The 21,181-nt window shown below is 40.3% G+C and overlaps 1 protein-coding gene across 3 annotated transcripts in view; it reads right to left on the reverse strand.

Moving 5' to 3' along the window:
- Window positions 1–21,181, reverse strand: part of STON2 (stonin 2) — a 144,876-nt gene that overhangs the window by 79,414 nt on the left and 44,281 nt on the right. For all 3 annotated transcript variants that reach the window (XM_038545481.1, XM_038545482.1, XM_038545480.1), the window contains one exon: window positions 12,197–12,394. In XM_038545481.1, coding sequence (XP_038401409.1) covers window positions 12,197–12,394 — 198 coding nt within the window. The remainder of the gene's footprint in view (window positions 1–12,196; window positions 12,395–21,181) is intronic.

Below are 21,181 nucleotides of genomic sequence, written 5' to 3' on the forward strand. Positions count from 1 at the left end.
TCCTTACTACAGCTGAGAGATGTAGCTCTAAGTGGAGCATCAGATGCAAACTCCAGTTTCTATAGCAAGTGGCCCTGCTAATTAATGGTAGCCCCACAAAGACCAGAGAGGACAGGTTTATAGTGTCCATCTGTGTATCTTGCTATAGGGAAAGGAGAAGACTTCTAAGTCATGTTTGCATAGTGTTATGGGCTGCACTGTGTGTCCCAAAATGTCTATATTGAAATCTTAACCCCTAGAACCTCAGTATGTGACTCTATTTGGAGATAGGGTCTTTTAAAAGGTAGTTAAATTAAAATGCGGTCTTAAGGGTGGGCCCTAAACCAGTATGACCATTCTTAAAAGAAGAGATCAGGACACAGACACACTCAGAGATAATACCACATTGAACAAACAGGACAGAGGCTTCAGAAGAAACCAACTCTGTTGATGCCTTGATCTTGGAATTTTGGCCTCTGGAATTATGAGGAAATTAATTTCTGTTGCTTAAGCCATCCAGTCTATGGTACTTTGCTATGGCAGCCCTAGTAAACTAATACACATAGTGCTCCACATAAGACTTTAAAAAAAAAAAATTTGTCCATTTCACAGCAAAAGAGCCCATGAGCAACCCTTGGTGCTGCCACCGGGGAGGGCTAACGTCTTTTTTTTTTTTTTTTTAATTAGTTTCAGACATAGAATTTAGTGATTCATCATTTGCATATAACACCCAGTGCTCATTATATTATGTGCCCTCTCCTTAATGCCCATCACCCAGTTACCCCATCCCCCCTCTTCCCTCCCTTCCAGCAACCCTCAGTTTGTTTCCTAGAGTTTAGCATGTCTTATTGGTTTGCCTCTCTCTCAGTTTTTATCTTATTTTATTTTGGGGGAAGTGCTGACATCTTGTTGATGTTTATAACCTTGTGTTTAGCACTTCTGTTTCTAGATGAACCACAAGGTGGTGACATGAATTTGTTCTTGAGGCTCATGGCAGATGTGAATTCTACCTAAGGCAATTGCCCTTTTATAGGAAGTAGCATCATCTGTCTCCTCACTTAACCCATAATCTGTTCCGTCACTTAAGCTGAGAATTCATTCTCTCCCTTGAAACAAGCATGAAAAGCTAACTCCCATTTTCCAAGAAAGCCTATGTTAATAAAACATTAATAAGGAGCTGTTCTAAGCTCTGAGGAATTTGCAAATGGAAGGAAGAGATGCCCCTGCAGTAAAGTCAGGTGGGTGAGAACAGATGTGTAAAGAGAGAAGCACTTCAGCACATCTTCACTGCAGAAGAGCCCCCAAAGAGAACCACAAAGACCCAGACCTTGTCCCACCCAGACTTCGGGACCAAGAAAAGAGTTGTGTGATCTAAAACACATTGGCTTGGAAGTCAAAAGACTTGCCATGGTCACGTCTCATACCAAAATTATTAAGAAGAAAAAAAAAACCCAAAACAAAACCAGTTCCTTGGATCTGAGGGCTTTTATCTCTACTAGCTCCACTGCTTTGAACTTTTACATGAGTGAGCTGCACCCTCATGAAAGAGGATCCATTGTTTAATTCAGGAAAAAGAAAAAAAATAAGATGAAACGTTCAGAGAGGAATGAAATAAAAAATAGCCAGTTGTACCTGGCCAATCTCTTTTTAAGGGGGCACCTGAGTGGCTCAATCAGTTAAGCATCTGACTTGGTTTTGGCTCAGGTCCTCTGCGCTCAAAGAAGAGTCTGCTTGGGGTTCTCTCTCTCCCTCCCTCTGCCTCTACCTCCCAACCCGCTTACTCTCTCAAATAAATATCTTTTAAAAATAATAATTCAAATGGTAGGTGAGGGACAAGGAATTATAAGGCCTGCTGCTAATACTTAGGCCTTGGCTTTCTCCCCCATAAAATGAAGAAATTTTACTAAGTAATCTCTTAAAGTTCTTCTGTTAAGGTCTGTGATAAAGAAACCAATTATTACAAGCCTAGACAAATACAAAGACATCCATTTCCAGAAAGCTTCAGGATTAATGACAGTGAACACATGAAAAGGGCATGGCATACCAGCCTCCATGGTCTGAACATTTTGTGTCCACTGATACTTCGTTGTGCTCGAGTTTTATTACCTGAAAAAAGCATAGCTCATAATTCTTTCCAAAGCCTGTCGAGTGATTTGCACAAGCACTTCATTTATTTTTTTTAAGATTTTACTTATTTATTCAGGAGAGACACAGAGAAAGAGAGAGAGAGAGAGAGAGAGAGAGAGAGAGGAAGAGACACAGGCAGAGGGAGAAGCAGGCTCCGTGCAGGGAGCCTGACGTGGGACTCGACCCCGGGATTCCAGGATCATGCCCTGGGCTGAAGGCGGCGCTAAACCACTGAGCCACCTGGGCTGCCAACACAAGCACTTTAAATCAGTGATGTTTATCCCTCACCTGGAAAACTACTTAAAGTGGGAGATAACATCCTTTCTTTTTTTCTGAGGTCAGAGGCAAGCGTATCATGCAGATGCAACATAGCAAAGAGAGAGATGATTAAAAGCATCCCCTGCACACCTCCAGGTGGATGTTCCAGGCATTTGTGCTAGAGGCCAGACTGTTGGGACAATCCAAGAATGAAAATGTCATTGTTGGCCTCAAGGACCTGAATTTGGTCAGGAGATGAAAGAACCACACCACTAAGACCAGAAAGAAGAGGTGGAACAGGGACTGTGGCCTGGAGTAAAGCTCAGGACAGAACTCACTCCAGGTAGTTCACTCAGCAATGCCCAGGCTTTAGGACCATACAAGATACAAAGTAAGGACTTCACATGAGAAAACCTCACATGAATTTCATCTTAAACAATCAGTAGGATTTTGTCATATGCGGGGGAAAAAAGGAGTTATTCAGAGTAAAAAGCAAGAGTAAGTAAAGACATAGAAATGGAACATTGTGAAGCATAATGGGGGAAACAGCATGACTGGGATTCCTTCCATCTGTTCTAAATATTCAATGTCTTTTGCATTTGTTCCATTTCTTCTACCCTAATCCAGTGCCCTAGACCAGGCCACCAGATATGTTACCTAGATTACTGCAACATGTTAACCCTACCAGTAATACAACTAATACCTACCATGCTTTCCAAGGAACAATGAAATAAGCAATCCTTTGTGATATCTGTCGCAACTTAAATGTACTATGGAAACACTTGTGATTTCTGCTGATGATTAAGTGGGAGGTATTGCTAATACCACTGCGGTTTGTGGCCTGCATCCATAATTGATGGAAATGCTCATTTCACTAACTTCCCTAGAGGTGAGAGACAATAAAGACCTATCATCCAAATTCATGGACCCTCTGGATCCTACATGGTTGCAAAGATCCAGTTTTGATCACCTGTTTGGAACTGAAGAAACACAACATCTTAAACTCTGCCCTATAGGACTGGTTGACGTGAATGAAGTACTTCTTCCAGTGAGCTCAGCCATAAGAGAGGCAGAGCTATAGAATGTTGACAAGCCTGGGTGTCAATCTCAATTTTGTCACTTAACTAACATGTAGTTCTGGGCATTGGTGTCCTCATCTATAAAAGGAGGATCATAAGACCAAAAAGAACACCACAGAAGGTAATCAATAAAAAGCATTTCAGCTGTCACCTCATCTTTAGGATTAGTGCTTTAGCAAGTCTAGAAGGGACTTGCAGAATCTCTGGTTGGAGGCCACAAGTTTTTAATTAAGTAGTCCCACGATATCTATCTAGTTTAGAATCCCTGTTTAGAACATAGCATCTTTTTTTAAAGATTTTATTTGACAGAGAGAGAGAATGAGAGTGCGTGCGTGTGTGCATGAGTGGGGGCAGGGGCAGACGGAGAGCGAGAGCCAGACTCCCCACTGAGCAGAGCACCTGGGCTCCATCCCAGGACCCTGGGATCATGACCTGAGCTGAAAACAGACTCAACTGACTGAGCCCCCAGACTCCCCTTGGAACACAGCATCTAAACACTACCTCTCTTTCTCAGATTTTGCTCCACACAGTTAGTTTAACAGTCCAAGAACCTATTTTGCTACTACAGAAAAGCCTTCCTCATTTCACCATCTTTGCAGTGTTTGAGGGGGCTAACTAGGGAAGGGACATGCAGAAAACATACAGTAGGTGAGAATCTGAGACCCCCAACTTAGGGAGCGCCCCTCACCATACCCACGCACATCCATGCACATCAATTTTTAAAAAACATTCAAAAGGTTATAGTAACCCCCTAAACAGAACAGGAAAAACAAAATGAGACAAGTGGAGAGTTGCCTAACATCTGAAAACACAGGAAAAGAGGTGTCCTTCCACACTAGCTGCTCCTACTTATTCTCTTTTCATTCCTTTCCACCATGAAGTCACCTTTCAATCAGCAAACATACTTCGGCCTCGGTAACCAGAGAACAGCTTTGGGAAGAACGGTCTTGCAGCTCTATACCAGGATAGTTCACTTCTTCCACAAAGATCCACTGTAGAATTTCAATGTGCCAGGCAGCGTGCTGGGAATCTAACATGATCACGATGTGGTTCCTGCTTCCAAGAAGGCGTTGGTCAGGTGGGACCCCTGAACAAGTCATTCCTGGCCCACAAGATGTGTGGACAGGGCAGGTTCGTACTCAGCTCCTGGGAGCACATAAGAGGCAGGAGTCAGTCTGCAAAGGGCTCTCTGTAATGGCTTTGCACAGCTTCCTAGGTCATAAACACCACCTCTCATGGTTCCGGGCACCAGGTGGGTGAGCAGAGAAGGGAGAGCTGGACTGAAGCCCAACACTAACCTTTTAAGTTGCATGGCTTTAGCCAAGCCATTTAACCTCTTTAGCTATTATTTCTGCATCCATAAAGTGGGGGTAGCAATATCTACTTTTGATTGTGAAGATTAAATGAGATGATGTGTGTGTGTGTGTGTGTGTGTGTGTAGCACATTCCTGGCACATAATATTCTATAAATAGAAACTATTTTTAAAATTATATACGAAAATCTTTGTTTAAAAAATTATTTGAGAGAGAGAGAGAGAGAGCGCACAAGCAGGGGAAGGTATAGAGGGAGAAGGGCAGGCAAAGAATCTCAAGCAGACTCCAGGCTGAGCAAAGATCCCGACTCAGGGCTCGATCTCATGACCCTGAGATCACAACCCAAGCTGAAACCAAGAGTCCAACACTTAACTGACTGAGCCATCCAGGCACCCTTGTGTGAAAATCCTTTTAATGGCAAAAAATCTGTTTGCAGATTACCAGTTCTTTGTAGGCAGTTATCATATAACTTACTCATTTTTGTATTCATAACAACTGGTAAACTACCAGCTTTACTCAATAAACATTTGTGTTTCTGAGAAACTTCTGAACCTCTCTGGAGAAACTTTCAAAGAAACTAGTCATTGGGGATCCCTGGGTGGCGCAGCAGTTTGGTGCCTGCCTTTGGCCCAGGGCGCGATCCTGGAGACCCGGGATCGAGTCCCACATCGGGCTCCCGGTGCATGGAGCCTGCTTCTCCCTCTGCCTGTGTCTCTGCCTCTTTCTCTCTCTCTCTGTGACTATCATAAATTAATTAATTAATTAATTAATTAATTAAAAAATTTTAAAAAAAAACCTTTAAAAAAAAAAAGAAAAGAAACTAGTCATTGGAGGTTTTGTTTGTTTTTTTTAGCACTGATTAAATTCCAAAATGCACAACTTAATGGAGATAAGAGTATCAAGGATCCTGAAGCTCCCTAAGGACAGAAATGAGGCCAGATTTATATATATTAATGAAAGAGGAAAAGGATATAATGTGTTCCTTTAAAAATGTTCTACTGTTCTTTGATTTTGAAAAGGGGACTACTGTGTAGCAAGATGATGACTACTGCTGAAATTTGTAGCCAGGCAAAAGAATTTTATAAACAGATTCACTTTATTCTTGTCTTCCAAGAAAATATATTCAAGGTAAAAAAAAAAAAGTCATGAACTATGCATGTGTCTTGAGAACAACAAAAGCCCCCCACTATGACCCCATCATGCACAATGATAATTACCGTTTACTGGGAATCTCGGCCCCTGATTCCTGTCTGGTGCTCTACCCGCTGCAGAGGACCAAGACAAAACCAACAATAGAGAAACATGTCACATCTTATAGTCATGCAGCCCTGATGATGCTCCCCCGCCGTCATTAACTAACAATGACCAGAGACACTTCCTGAGCATTGAAAAAGTTCTTGTCCCAAAAATTGTCCATCATTTTCTACCTACTATAAACACTTGTTTCTGAGGGGAAAAAAATAAATAAATAAAAAGAGTCCAAAATCCCTGGGGATATCCTACTCCTGTGGCAAAATTCTACGGTGATCAGTTAAATGTAAATGAATCAAGAACATATGGTCTACATTTGTTTTAAAGCCCACAAGAGTTTAAGTACAAAGAAAGTCTGGCAAAGTGTAGCCTTGGGTCTGCTGAACCTAGAATTTAAAAAAAAAAAAAAAAAAGGACAAGAGTTGTAGCAGAGCATGAGACACAATAAGGCTAACTTTGTAAATCTGGGCCAATTCAACGAATTTTTTTTTTCTGGTTTCTCTGGTTTCCCAACACTTTAGCAATGGCATGAACTCCCAAGTCAAATTTGTCAGTTTATGTATGTTTGGGTTTCTGAACATTGAGATCTGACCAGGTAGGTAGGTAGTATGGGCTAATGGAAAGCTAAAGTATTTTCATATGTACATAAATATACATGTGTATATGTACACACAGAAATTATGTGCATTTATGCATACATAGGAATGATTCATACACATACCCACACACAATTTCAGAACTTTTTTTCTTTCTTTTTTTTTTCCTAAAGATTTTATTTCTTTGAGAGAGAGCAAGAGATCACAGAAAGAGAGTAAGAGAAAGAAGACTTCCCAGTGAGCAGGGAGCCTGATGTGGAAGCTTGATTCCAAGACCCTGAGATCATGACCTGAGCTGAAGCCAGACACTTAAGTGACTGAGCCACCCAGGCACACCAATTTCGGAACTTTCTGAAGTCTTTAATAATCTAACACTCACTATGAATCTCCCACAGAGGGGGCACAGCATGACCTAACATATTGGTCCCTGGCATCCTGGTTTTTCTTGAACTGCTAAATGGGATACACTTGGGGAAAAGGCTGGGCTCTTAAACCCATTTTGGGGGGGAATACTTGGATAGCTCAGTGGTTGAGCATCTGCCTTTGGCTCAGGTCATGATCCCGGAGTGCTGGAATCAAGTCCTGCCTCCAGATCCCTGCAGGGAGCCTGCTTTTCCCTCTGCCTGTCTCGGCCTCCCTCTCTGTGTCTCTTGTGAATAAATAAATAAAATCTTAAAAAAAAAAAAAAACCCAAATGGGACTCAGATATCTGGGATGCACATGACTCTCCCCCACCCCTTGCAGTCTCACTCCTTTCATTCAAGAATCCATTCAACAAACAATTATTAAACACCTGCTATGTGCTTCACCCAGGCTTGACATTCCTCGGTGTACACGTATGCCTGAGCATGTTAATCCTACACTTAAACTCTCCACTTATCTTGTATGTAAAAGAAAACCAAAATGGAAGCCCACCACTTAACAACAGCTTGTGCTCCTGCAAACATTTCTGTGTTTTCCCTTTCCTGCTTCCATGGACTTTCAGAGGCTTATTTTTACTCCCTCGATACTCTTCCTGTTTATCATCCCATGTAAAACTAGTGGTGTTACAGAGCTATGCTGTCTGGTGAAGATGACAGGGGATGCCTGTCGTTCAGGGAAAGGGGGCCCCTGGGGGAGGAAGGGATGAGAGAGGAAACACGTGTTATTAAAGATCTTGCCTGTTCCCAGTTCTCCTGCCATGTGCTCTGGAGAGCTGAATCCCAGAGCAAATACCAACAGGCTCTCCAGCACTGCCCCATACCATCTGTGATGTGACCAGGGTGAGGGGATTTGTTTGCCTTCCTCCTCCTAATTTACTCCCTTGGTGAGAAAAGGAGAAGAAAGTGTGGGATGATCACAGAGTCCTTCCCTCCCACAAATATGCTGGGGATCAGGATTGCCAAATCTCTGCAGAAGTCCTGCCGCAGATGACAGGGAGGAGTCTGCGGCTTGCCACAACCCAGTGCAGAGCAACAAGGCCAAGGTAAACAGGCTGGGCCCGGGCCCCCATAACCCTCTGCACGCAGGCAGTGAATCACAGCTTCTGCCCCAGCCACATGCTCGCACAGCGTGCCTCCAGGGAAAGCCCAGGCCAGCTGGAGCTCCTGATGAAGGCTGCCATTCTTCACCTTCCACCTCCCTCTGCAAGGCTAAAAGGTGTGGGGTAGGGGGGGGATAAACACCAAAAGTCTCCCCGAGGCAGCTCCTCCCCAGGCCCCTCAAGCCCTTACTACACAAAGCACCCACACTGAACTTTTCCGGCAGCACCTCTCTGCGTGTCCCCATGGCTCGCTTCCAAAAAACGTAAAACCCTTCTCAGGTGTATGGTTTAGCGTCCTCTTTGGCCCAGTGATTATCCTTATTTCCCATGTCAAAGGGAAATGAGGCCCAGAGCTATCAAATTAGGATTTTTAAAAAATTCCTGCCACACTTTGCACTGCATGAAGCACCCTCACACACATCCTGTCGCCCAGTCTGGGAGGGGTACTCAGCCCAAGTTCACAGATGAGGAATGGTGGTCCCAGGGAAAGGACATGCCCAGAGAGAGAGACAGACCAGACTCCGCCCCATACCCTCATGAGGATTTAGTTTACCCTGACTGAATCATCCAGCCTCCAGGCAGACCCTTCCAGGAGGTAGGCCACTGGCACAGCCTGGTGCCAGGTGGTAGACAGGCAGCCACCTGACTGGGCGGCTTTCAAGGGTGTCTAGATTGCTTTGAAGCTCTCACTAGCTCAAATGAAAGCATTTATAAATTCCCTACTACTGAAATAAAAAATAAATGCCACAAGTTTAGAAATAATTGATCATTCTCCTAAGCTTTTTTTTTTTTCTTTTTTCCTTGTCCAGGATGAGTTAGAGGCTTTTCAAAGCCAGAATTCCGCCTTAACTACATAGTCAAGATGTTCAGAAAGAGGCTCATGGCGTTTCTGTATCTGAAGCTGCATCCAGACACTGTTCACACAGCCTGGGCCACTCACCTCACTCTCATTTTTGCAGGGCCCCAAGGCATGCCACTTGCCACTTCCAGGCCTGGAAGAGTGGGTGGAGGTGAGGTGGGAAGGAGATGGAGGCATTCCTCTGGGCCAACCTGGGCCTTTGTCTGATTACTTAAAAATAAGGAGTTTTCTTTACAGAGTGGAGTGTCCAGAAACTTGTTTACATCACACAATACTGTAGGCACACAGGAGTCCTCTAGAAGCATTCGTATCTGCTAAACATGAACTTATTCCTCATATTCCACTTACAATATACCTTATTTAAAAACCTTTTGATTCTATTTATGTCAAAAATGAACCCCATGGTCGGGGTGTCTGGGTGGCTCTGTCAGTTAAGCGTCTGCCTCTTGGCTTCAGCTCAGGTCATGATCTCATGGGTGGTGAGTCAGGCTCCACACTCAGCAGGGAGTCTGCTTGAAGATTCTCTCCCTCTGCCTCTCGTGTATGCGTGCTTTCTCTCTCTCTCAAAATAAATAAATAAATCTTTAAAAAAAACATAAACTCGGTGGCAAAATATGTGTATATAATTATATGCATCCTCTACACCTATCTGTACAGAAGGTCTGGAAGGTAAGGCAGGAAAATGATAAACATGATGACTCTGGGGGCACCTCCAGGTTTGGGAATCATGAGAAAAGGCTTTGGAACTTTGGTTGAAATCTACATTCATCCATTTCTTAGTGATATTGTCTGAGACAAGCATCTTAACCTTCCAGGCAGGATCAACTAGGAGATGGGGAGAGAGACACCTGTCATACAGGATTGTTGTAAAGGCCAGAGATGATACACATCATTTACTGGCACATAGCACACCCTCAGAAAGTGCTGGCTGCGATTATTATTACTTCTGTAAAAAAGGACGGTTGCCAAAAGGCCACACCTCTAGCCTCCCGTAGCTACAGAACTGTGTCCTACTGAAGGAGAGAACTACAAGCATCACTCATTGTTCCACAGTCCTAGTCTTACCTCTGCTTCTCCAGAGACACCCTGGGCTACAGGCCATTGAGGTCCTGGTGGAGACGAAAGTGTGTTGGCTATTCTCCATTTGCTTCATCCCTACCCTCACCCCAAATCCATTCTCCCCTTCTTCTCCACCAGCTCTATGGCCTGTGGGCTGACCTCAGTGGGTTGCCTTACCAGGGCCCCGTGTCCTTTGACTGTCAGCTGGGATCTGCCAGTGGGAAACACTAGCACAAGATCTGGGCACTCATTCTCCCCTCACTCCCCACTTTGCCAAATTTCTATCCTTCCTATAGACACAGCACCTGTCAGGCAGTGCCTCTTCCATGATTCTAGCTTGTGCTGCCTCTGTAAGTAGTCCTTTCATTAAACCCTCTTCTGATAAACCTTTTTGAAGATGCCATTTGCCTCCTGCCAGGACCCTGACCAAAAACAATGAGGGAAGAGATTTACTCACTGGGAAATGTAATACTGTTAGTATGGCTTCAGGAAATTACTGAAAATAATTATAAGCATTGGAGACAGATTAACCATGTCCAGCTCAGAGTAGGACTCTGATGTTCATCACTGAAACCTCTAGAAATTGGAGCAATTTTCATCTAAGTAGAGAGGTCATGGGGAAAAAAAAGGCTGAGCCTAGAGATCCTGACTTTTTCACAGCGAGGAGCCCACCTACAACTCTCTCAAGCAATATGAACCCCAGGGCGGGAGAGGGAAGAAACCACAACCACGCAGATCCTGTGTCTGGCATCGTGTAAGTTGTTCTACATAAACTGCCTCACTTGGAACTGACAACAACTTGGTAGGTTGTTATCTCCACTTCCCAGGTGAGAAAACTGAGTTACAAAGCTATTAAGGATCTTGCCCAAAGTCACACAGCTAAATGGAAGACTGAGGATCTGAGCAGTCTAACCCGAGCCTGCATGCTCCTAACCAGTGTGTTACATGCATCCCCCACGGAAGGGCCGGGAAAGGTGCTTGAGAATGAGGAGAGGGAAGAAGACGGTGAGTCCATTCCTAACTGCCTTGGCTTCTGATGGTGCCCTCCCACCATGAAATGCTCCCCACAGTGGAGATGGGATTGTAGGGGCACATTTCAGCCACTGACCATGATCATAAGCCACAGAAAGTAACCAGAATGGAGAGTGTGTGAAAACAAAATGCTATAAGGAACTGAGGCTTGTGAAGAGAGACTGTGATAAACTAGGATTTTTTGCAGTATTATCAAATACCAACCCAAATCCTGTCTGAACCTGTTACTCTGCAAGAAATCCCCTTCTCTATGTGTAGACCCCTCCAATAACACACAGCAAAATAGCAAATGTTACCCAAATATGAAAAACGATCCTGAGACAAATTCCTAAACAATGTTTTTGAGAAAGAAAAACAAATATTGCTGGACACACCTGGCACATTCATCCACAGAGCAATTATCTGTAACTCTATCACTTTCAAAGGAAAATAATCCCTTGGGCCAAATAAACAAAACCCCAAGAACACACTATCCAATGCCATCCTAAATCTAACCCCGTACAGTGCTTGTTAGCAGGCCCGTAGTCTACGTGCAAAGCCAGGCAGCCTCCTTCTTACACATACTAAAAATTTAATGAAGGAGACCAGGGGATGTTTCAGACTGACACATAGCTCGAATCAAGCACAACAGAATAAACATAACTGCCAAAAGATCTGTAGTCTGGACACAGTGGCTGAGTCCTGACTCTCATTCTGCTTCATATAACATTTGCTTTTTCTTTGCTTAAATCTACCTCCCTCTTGCTAAAAAGGGAAGGTGCACAGGTAAGTGAATGAAAGATTCAGCCTTGTGCATATTATGTATAGTTCAGTCATCCAAGGAGAAAGCAAATTGACAAGGAACAGTATTTGTACTGAATAGAAAACAGCACATTAGGATATAATATCAAATGTTTTCCCAATATTAACACCCTGCCAACCAACCCGTCCATCTGTGTACGTGTTCTTTCCTTTTTTTTTTTTACGTGTTCTTTCCTAATGCAATATTGAACCACTCTATATTCTAATTTTTGACTACCACACCTGAACTCATTCTGTGAACAAAGCTGGCAGCAGAGATTTTAAGAGTGGCAACAGGTCACCAAAAGTGATATGCAAAGCTTTCTGGGCTCCATCTTACCAGTTGAGTCAGCCTGGGAAGCCTTTCCACTCATCTGCTCCTCAGTACTGATGAGCTGCAGGTCTGTGTATGAGGGATCAAAACTAGGACTACTGGTGTCTTCAGAATGTGTGGTCCAGCTGCTCTCAGAGGTCAGAGGGCATCTCCTCAGGGAGTCGAAGGAAGGGCACGTCCAGCAGGGCATGGTCAGTGACAGGGCTGGGGACAGACCAAAAACAAAAGCATGTCATATAAATAGTTGTGCTCTCTTTATCTTTAGCGCTTGTCTTATCTTGATGGTGCTCAGATCCTATGAAATCTCAACAGCCATGCAAGGCAAGGAAATGATGGAAATATCACTTACGACAGACAGGGAAAAATCACTGAGAGCTCACGGGGAGTCAGTATTAAAACCAGTGCCACAAAAAAAGGGGTTTCACGATGCTCAAATGGAAGAAAATCTAACGAAAAGTAGTGATTTTCAGCTCTACTTCTATTTCTAAACTGCGATTTCCACTTCATCCAAACCAAAACTTCATGAATCCTACAGTTTCACCCTTACCCTGCCTCCATTTTTAGTGGCATGCCAACAATCACAAGAAAACTCATCAAATTACACTGCAAAATCAGAAAGAGGGTATAGGTGAGTATATAAATGTTTGCCTAGGAATGTGACTTGCCCCCTGCTTGAGTTGACTATAAATGGAGAGTCTGTGGGCTGCTACATACACAAATTGAGATTTCCTGGAGCTGCTGATCTAGGATACAGTAAATAAGAACTTCCAGGGGAAAATGCACAGGCCCTGACTTTCTCCCCTGAACCCTGACCATCAAACTCAGCCTTTCGAAACCACTTTGGAAAGTTTCTTTTTTTAAATGAAGTTTTCTAATGTTCCTCATTTGTCTTCAGTTAATAACCTGCCACATGGTTTCTCCATGGTGTTGCATAAGGAGCTTATTGCAAATTTATTGAGAAGTACTAAAAACAAGTGCTGAAAGGAGTGTGGATAGGGAAGGAAGAATAGAAGAGAAAGAACTAGCATTTCTTGAGTCCTCATGAAATTCAAACACTTTTACAAATGTTACCTCATTTCACCATTAATCCTAAGACACAGGCAGTGGTCTTATTTGACACAAGGGAAAACTGACACTGGAGGTTAAGTAGCTTGTTCAAGAAGGGTCAGTTCTCGGGGGTGCCTGGGTGGCTCATCAGTTGAGTGTTCAATTGCTGCCCAGGTCATGATCTCAGGGCCCTGGGATTGAGCCGGGTCGGGCCCGCTGCTAGGCACAGAGTCTGCTTGTCCTTCTCTCTCTGCTCCTCCTCCTTCCCTCAGAAATAAATAAAATAGGTGGAATCTTTAAAAAAAAAAAAAGTGTTAGTTCTCCTAGCTGGAGAACCAAAATTGTAGAGTTGGCTTTAGCAAAATTTGGGTTAAAAGAAAATTAAGGGAAAAGAATAAGCAATATATGTGACATGGAACAAATATGAAACCACAGAAAATTTTCATTCTGTATTCTCTTAGAAATTGATAAGACATACAGATCTTCTCTTTCTAGAGTGCTCACAGCTCACCCCTGCTGTTTTAGCTAAAAACGTTACCCTTTCAGTAAAGTATCCTGAGGCTGTTCTCTCCAAAGATGCAAAGTTCCTCCTCTGCTTCATTTCTCCTTAGCATTATTGCTACATAATGTACTATATATCCCCGCTAGAATTCAAGCCCCTTGGGGGAAGGCAGGGATTTCGGTCCATTTTGTTGACTTCTATGCACCCCCATTCCTAGAATAATGCTTGGTATAAATAGATGCTTAACAAATATTTACTGGTTATGTCAATAGAAGCACTAGAAATCACTCATAACACTCTATGCTAAGTATAGACAGTGAAGACTAAACTTGTACCTATAAAACTCAAAAGGCTAAAGAAGAAAAAGTAAAATAAACAACCAAAAAGCCAAAAGCAAAGCTGAATTTGTAAAGCCTTTTTATAGGACTGCTATTACCTACAGTATAATGGATTAGACACTTCAAACACTGGGAAAACAAAATTAAAATATTAGGTAAAATGTAATAACATTATTTAAAATACATTCCAGGGTGAGCAAGAAAGTAAAGAATTATCAGAGACCAAGTTCAAGTTGCAACCCAGAATGGTAAACAGAGCACACAACCTGATTTTCAGACTCTGAGGCTTTTGAGCAAACCAGGAAGACTCTTGAGTTTGAGGTTTTTAAATGTCTTGTAAAAAAGGCAAAAGGGGGAGGGAAACCTAGGGCTACCTCAAGATGGGAAATCTAACAGAACATGTGATGCATGAAGCCTGATTATCCAAAGGGATCACTTAAAAGGTAAATTAGGAATAAACCCCACCCCCAAGCTAAGGATAGCAAAGAAAATTGTCTGCCTTAAGCCTGGGTACAGAGCAAAGAAAAGAAATCTCCTGAGAATTTATAACTATAAGGTGTCCCACATAGGGGCTTACAGCTAAAACTACTTGTGTGGTCTGAAAACTTTCCAGTCTGAGAACACAGATGAAGTATTCCTAGGTTGGTAGTGGCCCCCGGGACCTGGGAAAAGCAAATACTAATCCTTTCTGGAGGAAGATACCTCAAAGCCAGCCTTCCCAGATAGAATGTTCCTCAGTTCCACATGGTAAAAATAAACAAATAAATAAATAAAATAAATCATGAAATATATAAGAAATTAAGTTGCCATAATCACAATCCAGATAGCCAGGAAGGCTGGCAGGGGAGCAAACAGAATCAGACCTGCAAAGAATTCAGACACTAGAATTATTAAGCAGAAAATGTAAGTTGTTTACTATGTTTGTGGAAACAAGAAAAGAAGAAAGAAAAATGAAAATATTAGAAAAGAACACATAGACAAAAATCAGCTTCTGGAGAAGAAACATACTACTTCCTGTAAATATAAAATTGTCCAGACAGCATAGAAAAACAAAGATAAAACCATGAAAGATAGATTAAAACACATGGGAGCAGTCCCTGGCTGCCTCAATCCATAGACATGCAACTCTTGATCTCAGGGTTGTAAAGTTTGAACCCCATGCTGAGTATAGAGCTTACTTAAAAATAAAATCTTTAAAACACATTGGAAAAAAAAAAATACATTGGAGACAGAGTGGGAAGGTCTTGTAGGTATTTATATAACCTGAGTTCCCAAGGAGAAAAGTGAGAGACTGAGAGGCAGTATTTAAAACAAAATTAAAAAAAAAAAAAAAAAAAAAACTCTGGCTGAGAATTTCCCAGATTTATGAAAGATTTTGTTTGTCAGATTAGAAATCCCACGGTATCTCAAGCAGGGTAACCAAAAATAACTGTCCAAGTAGACAAAACTATACAAAACCAAAGACAGAAGACCTTAAGTAAGATTAATTTCAAAGGAATGATTATTAGACTGAGTACCACCTTCTCAATAAGAGAAGCCAAATGAACACTCCAATGAGCTAACAGAAAATATAACTTAAATAGGATTATATACTCAGTGAGAAGATCTTCAGAGATCAAGGGAATAATAAAAATAATTTAGACAAACAAAAACTACAGTTAATCTAAAGGAAAGAAAAATGAGAAAAAGAAACATAAGATTATAGAAATAAACTGTATCAGTCCTTGATAATAAATGTAAATGGACTAAAAGTTCCAGTTAAAGGTAAAAGACTATCAACCTATAATAAACAAATGAAATCCAATATGCTGTTCATAAAAGCCAAATGTAAAATACAAGGATTTGTCAAAGATGAAAGTAAAGGGATGAGAAAGCTATACAAGACAAAATATTAATGAAAAGAAACCTGATATATTGTAGCCTATAGACTTTATTTTTTTTTAAGATTTTATTTATTTATTCATGACACAGAGAGAGAGAGAGAGAGAGAGAGAGAGGCAGAGACACAGGCAGTGGGAGAAGCAGGCTCCATGCAGGGAGCCTGATGCAGGACTCGATCCCAGGTCTCCAGGATCAGGCCCTGGGCTGAAGGCGGTGCCAAACCGCTGAGCCACCCGGGCTGCCCAGCCTATAGACTTTAAAGCAAAAAGCACTAACTAGGAAGGATCACAACAAAATTACATATTTTAATTCATCAGAAATATATGATAATAATTCTAAATTGGCATATATTTAATAACTTAGTCTCACAATTATTAATACAAAAACTGACAGAACTTCAGAAAGCAAGAAATGTTCACCATAATGGGAGGTTTTAAAATACACTTCTCTCATAATTGATAGATCAATCAGGGAGAAAAGTCAGCAAGGAAACAAGATATAAACTACAAATGCACAAGCTGATCTAATGGTCATACATGGACCAACAGATGAAGAATACATATTCTTCATCACCCACATCTAGAACTCTTATGGCAATTGACCACATGCTATGATATAAAGCAGGTGTTTTTTTTTTTAAGATTTTATTCATTTATTCATGAGACAGAGAGAGAGAGAGAGGCAGAGACACAGGCAGAGGGAGAAGCAGGCTTCATGCAGGGAGCCTGATGTGGGACTCGATCTCAGGCCTCTAAGGATCAGGCCCTGGGCTGAAGGAGGCGCTAAACTGCTGAGCTACCCAGGCTGCCCAAAAAGCAGGTTTTAACAAATAACAAAAACAAGTATCAAACAGACCATGAACACTGATCACAATACAATGAAGTCTCTAGTCATCCAAACCACTTACCTAGATATAACTAGCATCTATTTATCTAAACTAGATAGAAGACAAAAAAAATAAAAAATAAAAAAATAAACTAGATAGAAGACAATTGGAAAAATTTAGAAACTAAGAAACATACTTTCAAATGATCTGTTGGTCAAAGAAGAAAAATTAATGAATATTAGAAAATATTCATAACAACAATAATGAAAATAGTATATGTGAAAACTTTAAGAATGCAAGTAAGCAGTACCATCAGGGACAGTGGTATTGCTTATATTAAAAAAGAACTGAAATTTAATGCAATAAGCTTCCAACTTACCAAGTTACAAAAGGAGCTGCAAAATAAAGAATATTAGAAAGGAAATAATAAACATAAAAGAAGTTATTAAAATTAAAAAGTACATAGATTAAAAAATTCTTTAAGATGACTTTGTAATAGAATTGAAAAATTGTCAAGAAAAATCAAGAAAAAAAGCACTAATGAAAAAAGATACATAATTACAAATGCCATATACATTTAGAAGGCAATGAGGAGAAATAATGAAAGTCTTTACACCAATACATTTGAAAAAAGATTAAACTGTAGAAGTTCTAGGAAATTATAACTTCGAAACTGATTCAAGAAGAAAGTTAAAAATCTAACTTGTCCAATAATCATCAAGTAAAGTGAATCAATCCTTAAACTGTCATAAGGAAATGTCAGGTCCGGTGGTTTTACTGAAAAGTTCTATCAAACTTTCAAGAAAAAAAAAATTTCGATCTTTCAGAGTACAAAAAAGAGAGACCACTCATCACCTTGTTTTGTGAGGTTAGCATTTCCTGACATCAAACCCTGACAAAGTATATCTGATTTATACATATATTCTCCAAAATGCAGGTCAACTTCAATCATGGACATAGATACAAGAATCCCAAATAAATTGTTATCAAAGAGAATCTAGAGCTTGATGAAAAGGAAAATTACATCATGACAAAATTGGACTTATCCAGTGAATGCAAGATTGGTTTAACACAGTATTTCTCGACTTTTTTTCACTACTGCCCCACTAATGTGTTTTTTGTTTTGTTTTGTTTTGTTTTTGCCAATCATCCTCTTCCTTCAAGTCTCCCCTCTCCAGTAGAAAACCATGACCAGAAAAAAAAAAAAAAAAAAAAGAAAAGAAAACCATGACCAGGAAATTGATATTAATATAATCTACCAATCTTACTCATATTTCCCTAGTTTTACATGTACTTAAGCATGTATTTAGTCGTATGTAATGTTATCAGTGTGTAGGTTGTGTATCCATCATAGGATGTAGGAAAGTTCCATCACCTCAAGGAATGCTGACCTATTATATTCATTTCTACTTCTTCCGCTCATGCCCTGTTCCTAACCCAGGGCAACCACTAATTTGTTTTTCATTTCTATAATTTTGTCATTTCAAGAATGCTATAAAAATGGAATCAAGCAGTATGTGACCTTTTAGGATTGGCTTTTATTATTCATCATAATGCCTCTGAGATTCACTCAAGGTGTTGAACGTATCAATACTCCAGTCCTTTTGATTGCTGAGTAGTGTTCCACAGTATGGACTAACCACAGTTAGTGTTTAACCATTCACCTGTCATAGAACATCTGGGCTGTTTCTGGTTCTTAGCTATTATGAATAAAGGTGCTTTGAATATTCATGTATGGTTTTTGTATGAACCGAAGTTTCCATTTCTCTAGGATAAATGCTGGATCATACGACGGATCATTCATGTATTGCTGGTGAGAATGTAAACTGTAACAATGACTCTGGAAAATAGTTTGGCAGTTCCTTATAAAACTGAACATGCAGGGATCCCTGGGTGGCGCAGCGGTTTGGCGCCTGCCTTTGGCCCAGGGCGCGATCCTGGAGACCCGGGATCGAATCCCACATCAGGCTCCCGGTGCATGGAGCCTGCTTCTCCCTCTGCCTGTGTCTCTGCCTCTCTCTCTCTCTCTCTCTCTGTGTGTGTGTGTGACTATCATAAATAAATAAAAATTTTAAAAATAAATAAATAAATAAAACTGAACATGCAATTACTTTCTCTGCATCCTCACTAGCATTTAGGATTACCACTATTTTTATTTTAAGTCATCTAATACAGGTGTAGTAACAACTCATTTTATTTGGATTTCCCTATTGGTAATGACATTGAACATATTTCCAGGTGCTTATTTGCCATCTGTATATCCTTTTTGGTGAAACATATGGGTATGTCTCTTGCCCATTTTCTAATTAGATTGCTTGGTTCTTCACTGTTGAGTTTTGAAGTTGCTTTGTATATCTTAGATACTAGTCCTTTGTTGGATATGTGGTTTATAAATATCTTCTCTGGGTCTGTAGGTTCTTTCTTTATCCGCTTAACAGGGTCTTTTATAAAGCAAAAGTTTCCATTTTGATGAGGTCTAGTTTATCAATTCCCTTTTAAATTTTAATAGAACAGATATACTGTATATCTACCATGTTACTATATAAATAACTATGCTGTAAACATAAAAAGAGTAAGATTTCTTTGTCCCCCAAAACTATTTTTAGCCTCATTGGAGGTAGTATCACCTTGTTGATAATGTGTGGGCTAACATTACTAAAACAATTAATATAATTCACCATAATAACACATTAAAGGAATAAAAGACCATATTATCATCATAATACATATAGATAAAGCACTGAATACATTTTAGTATTTATTCATGGTAGTAACTTTTGGAAGACTAGAAACAGAAGGAGCTCCCTAAACCTAGTAGAGCTCATCCTAAAACCCTATGGTAAACATCGTGCAATGCTGGAGAGCCTTCCCTTGGAGATCCTGATCAAGATGACAGGTGCCTACTTCTCCCACTTCTACTCAACATCCTATTTGTGGTCAAAACCTACACAGTAACGCAGGAAGTAAAAAGGAGTGAAAAAAAAACAAAACTTATCTTTGTAGATGATGTTTTTATGTACAGAAAATAACCAGGAAACCCTAATAAATTACCAAATTAATAATTTTAGCACAGTACTTGTATGGGTTTCTAAAAAATATTTTATTCATTTACTCATGAGAGACTCAGAGAGAGAGGCAGGGACAGAGGCTGCGGGAGGAGCAGGCTCCCCATGGGGAGATGTGGGACTCAATCCCAGGACCCCGGGATCACAACCTGAGCCAAAGGCAGACACTCAACCATTGAGCCACCCAGGTGTCCAGTACTTGTGTTTTTTTAAATAAATATATAAAAATAATTGCATTTATGAAAACAAGAAATATATAGAAAATTAAACTTAAAACAAGATAGTATTTATAAAACCAACAAAAAATATCAATCACATATAGTAATGAATGTAACAAAAGTCCTCAGAGGAGACACTCTTAAAGTTTATTAACAGATTGTACAGAAGATCAAAATAAATGGAGAGATATAATTAGGGTTTACGAAAGTTAATGTTGTCAAGATGTTAATTCTCCACAAATTGGTTTATAGATTTTACTGCATTCTAAATCAAAATCCTTGCATATTTTTCCTATTAATAAGCAGAATCATACCATTTAGATATAAACAAAGTAGAATTTTAATAATATATGTTAAAATGAATAAAATAATAGAAATAATAAAATATGATATAGAGAGAAATGAAATTAGACTCCTACAAAACACCAAATGGAAAAATCAATTCTAGGTGGATTGAATATCAAAGTATAAAAGGCTCCACTAGCAATATTTTAGGGGAACCTGGCTGGCACAGTCGGTTAAAGTTCAACTTTTGCTTTTGGCTCAGGTCATGATCTCAGGGTCATGAGTGAAATCAAACCTTGCGTCAGGCTCCGAGCTTGGTGTGGAGTCTGCTTAAGATTCTCTGTCTCTCTCCCTCTGCCCCTCTCCCCCCACATTCAAGTGTGTTCTCTCTCAAATAAATATATAAATCTTAAAAAAAAAAAAAAAAAGACACATACCGAAATATGCTTATGACTTCAGGGTAGGGAAAGATTTCCTTTATCAAGACAAAGAAAGCACTAAGCATAAAAACAAACAAAATTTTTATCATTATAATTAAGAACTTCTTTTTACAAAAGGAACCATAAAGAGAGTGAAAAGATCATCCACTTTATTCTACATCCATGTGTAGGAGATCCTGCCAGATATCATATCCACAAGGAACTCCTAGAAGTCAGCAAGAAAAAGGGAAAGATGCCAAAAAATACATACCCAAATAGGACTTTTATGAAAGAAAAAAAATCCAAATGGCAAAAAAAAAGTCAATCTGGAAAATACAAATTAAAACCGCATGAAACATCATTACTTTTCCCCTTCCCTTTCTCCATGCCGCTTCATGACTAAAATAGAA

The sequence above is a fragment of the Canis lupus genome, chromosome 8 (genome assembly GCF_011100685.1).
Source record: "Canis lupus familiaris isolate Mischka breed German Shepherd chromosome 8, alternate assembly UU_Cfam_GSD_1.0, whole genome shotgun sequence".
Taxonomy (NCBI): Eukaryota; Metazoa; Chordata; class Mammalia; order Carnivora; family Canidae; genus Canis; species Canis lupus.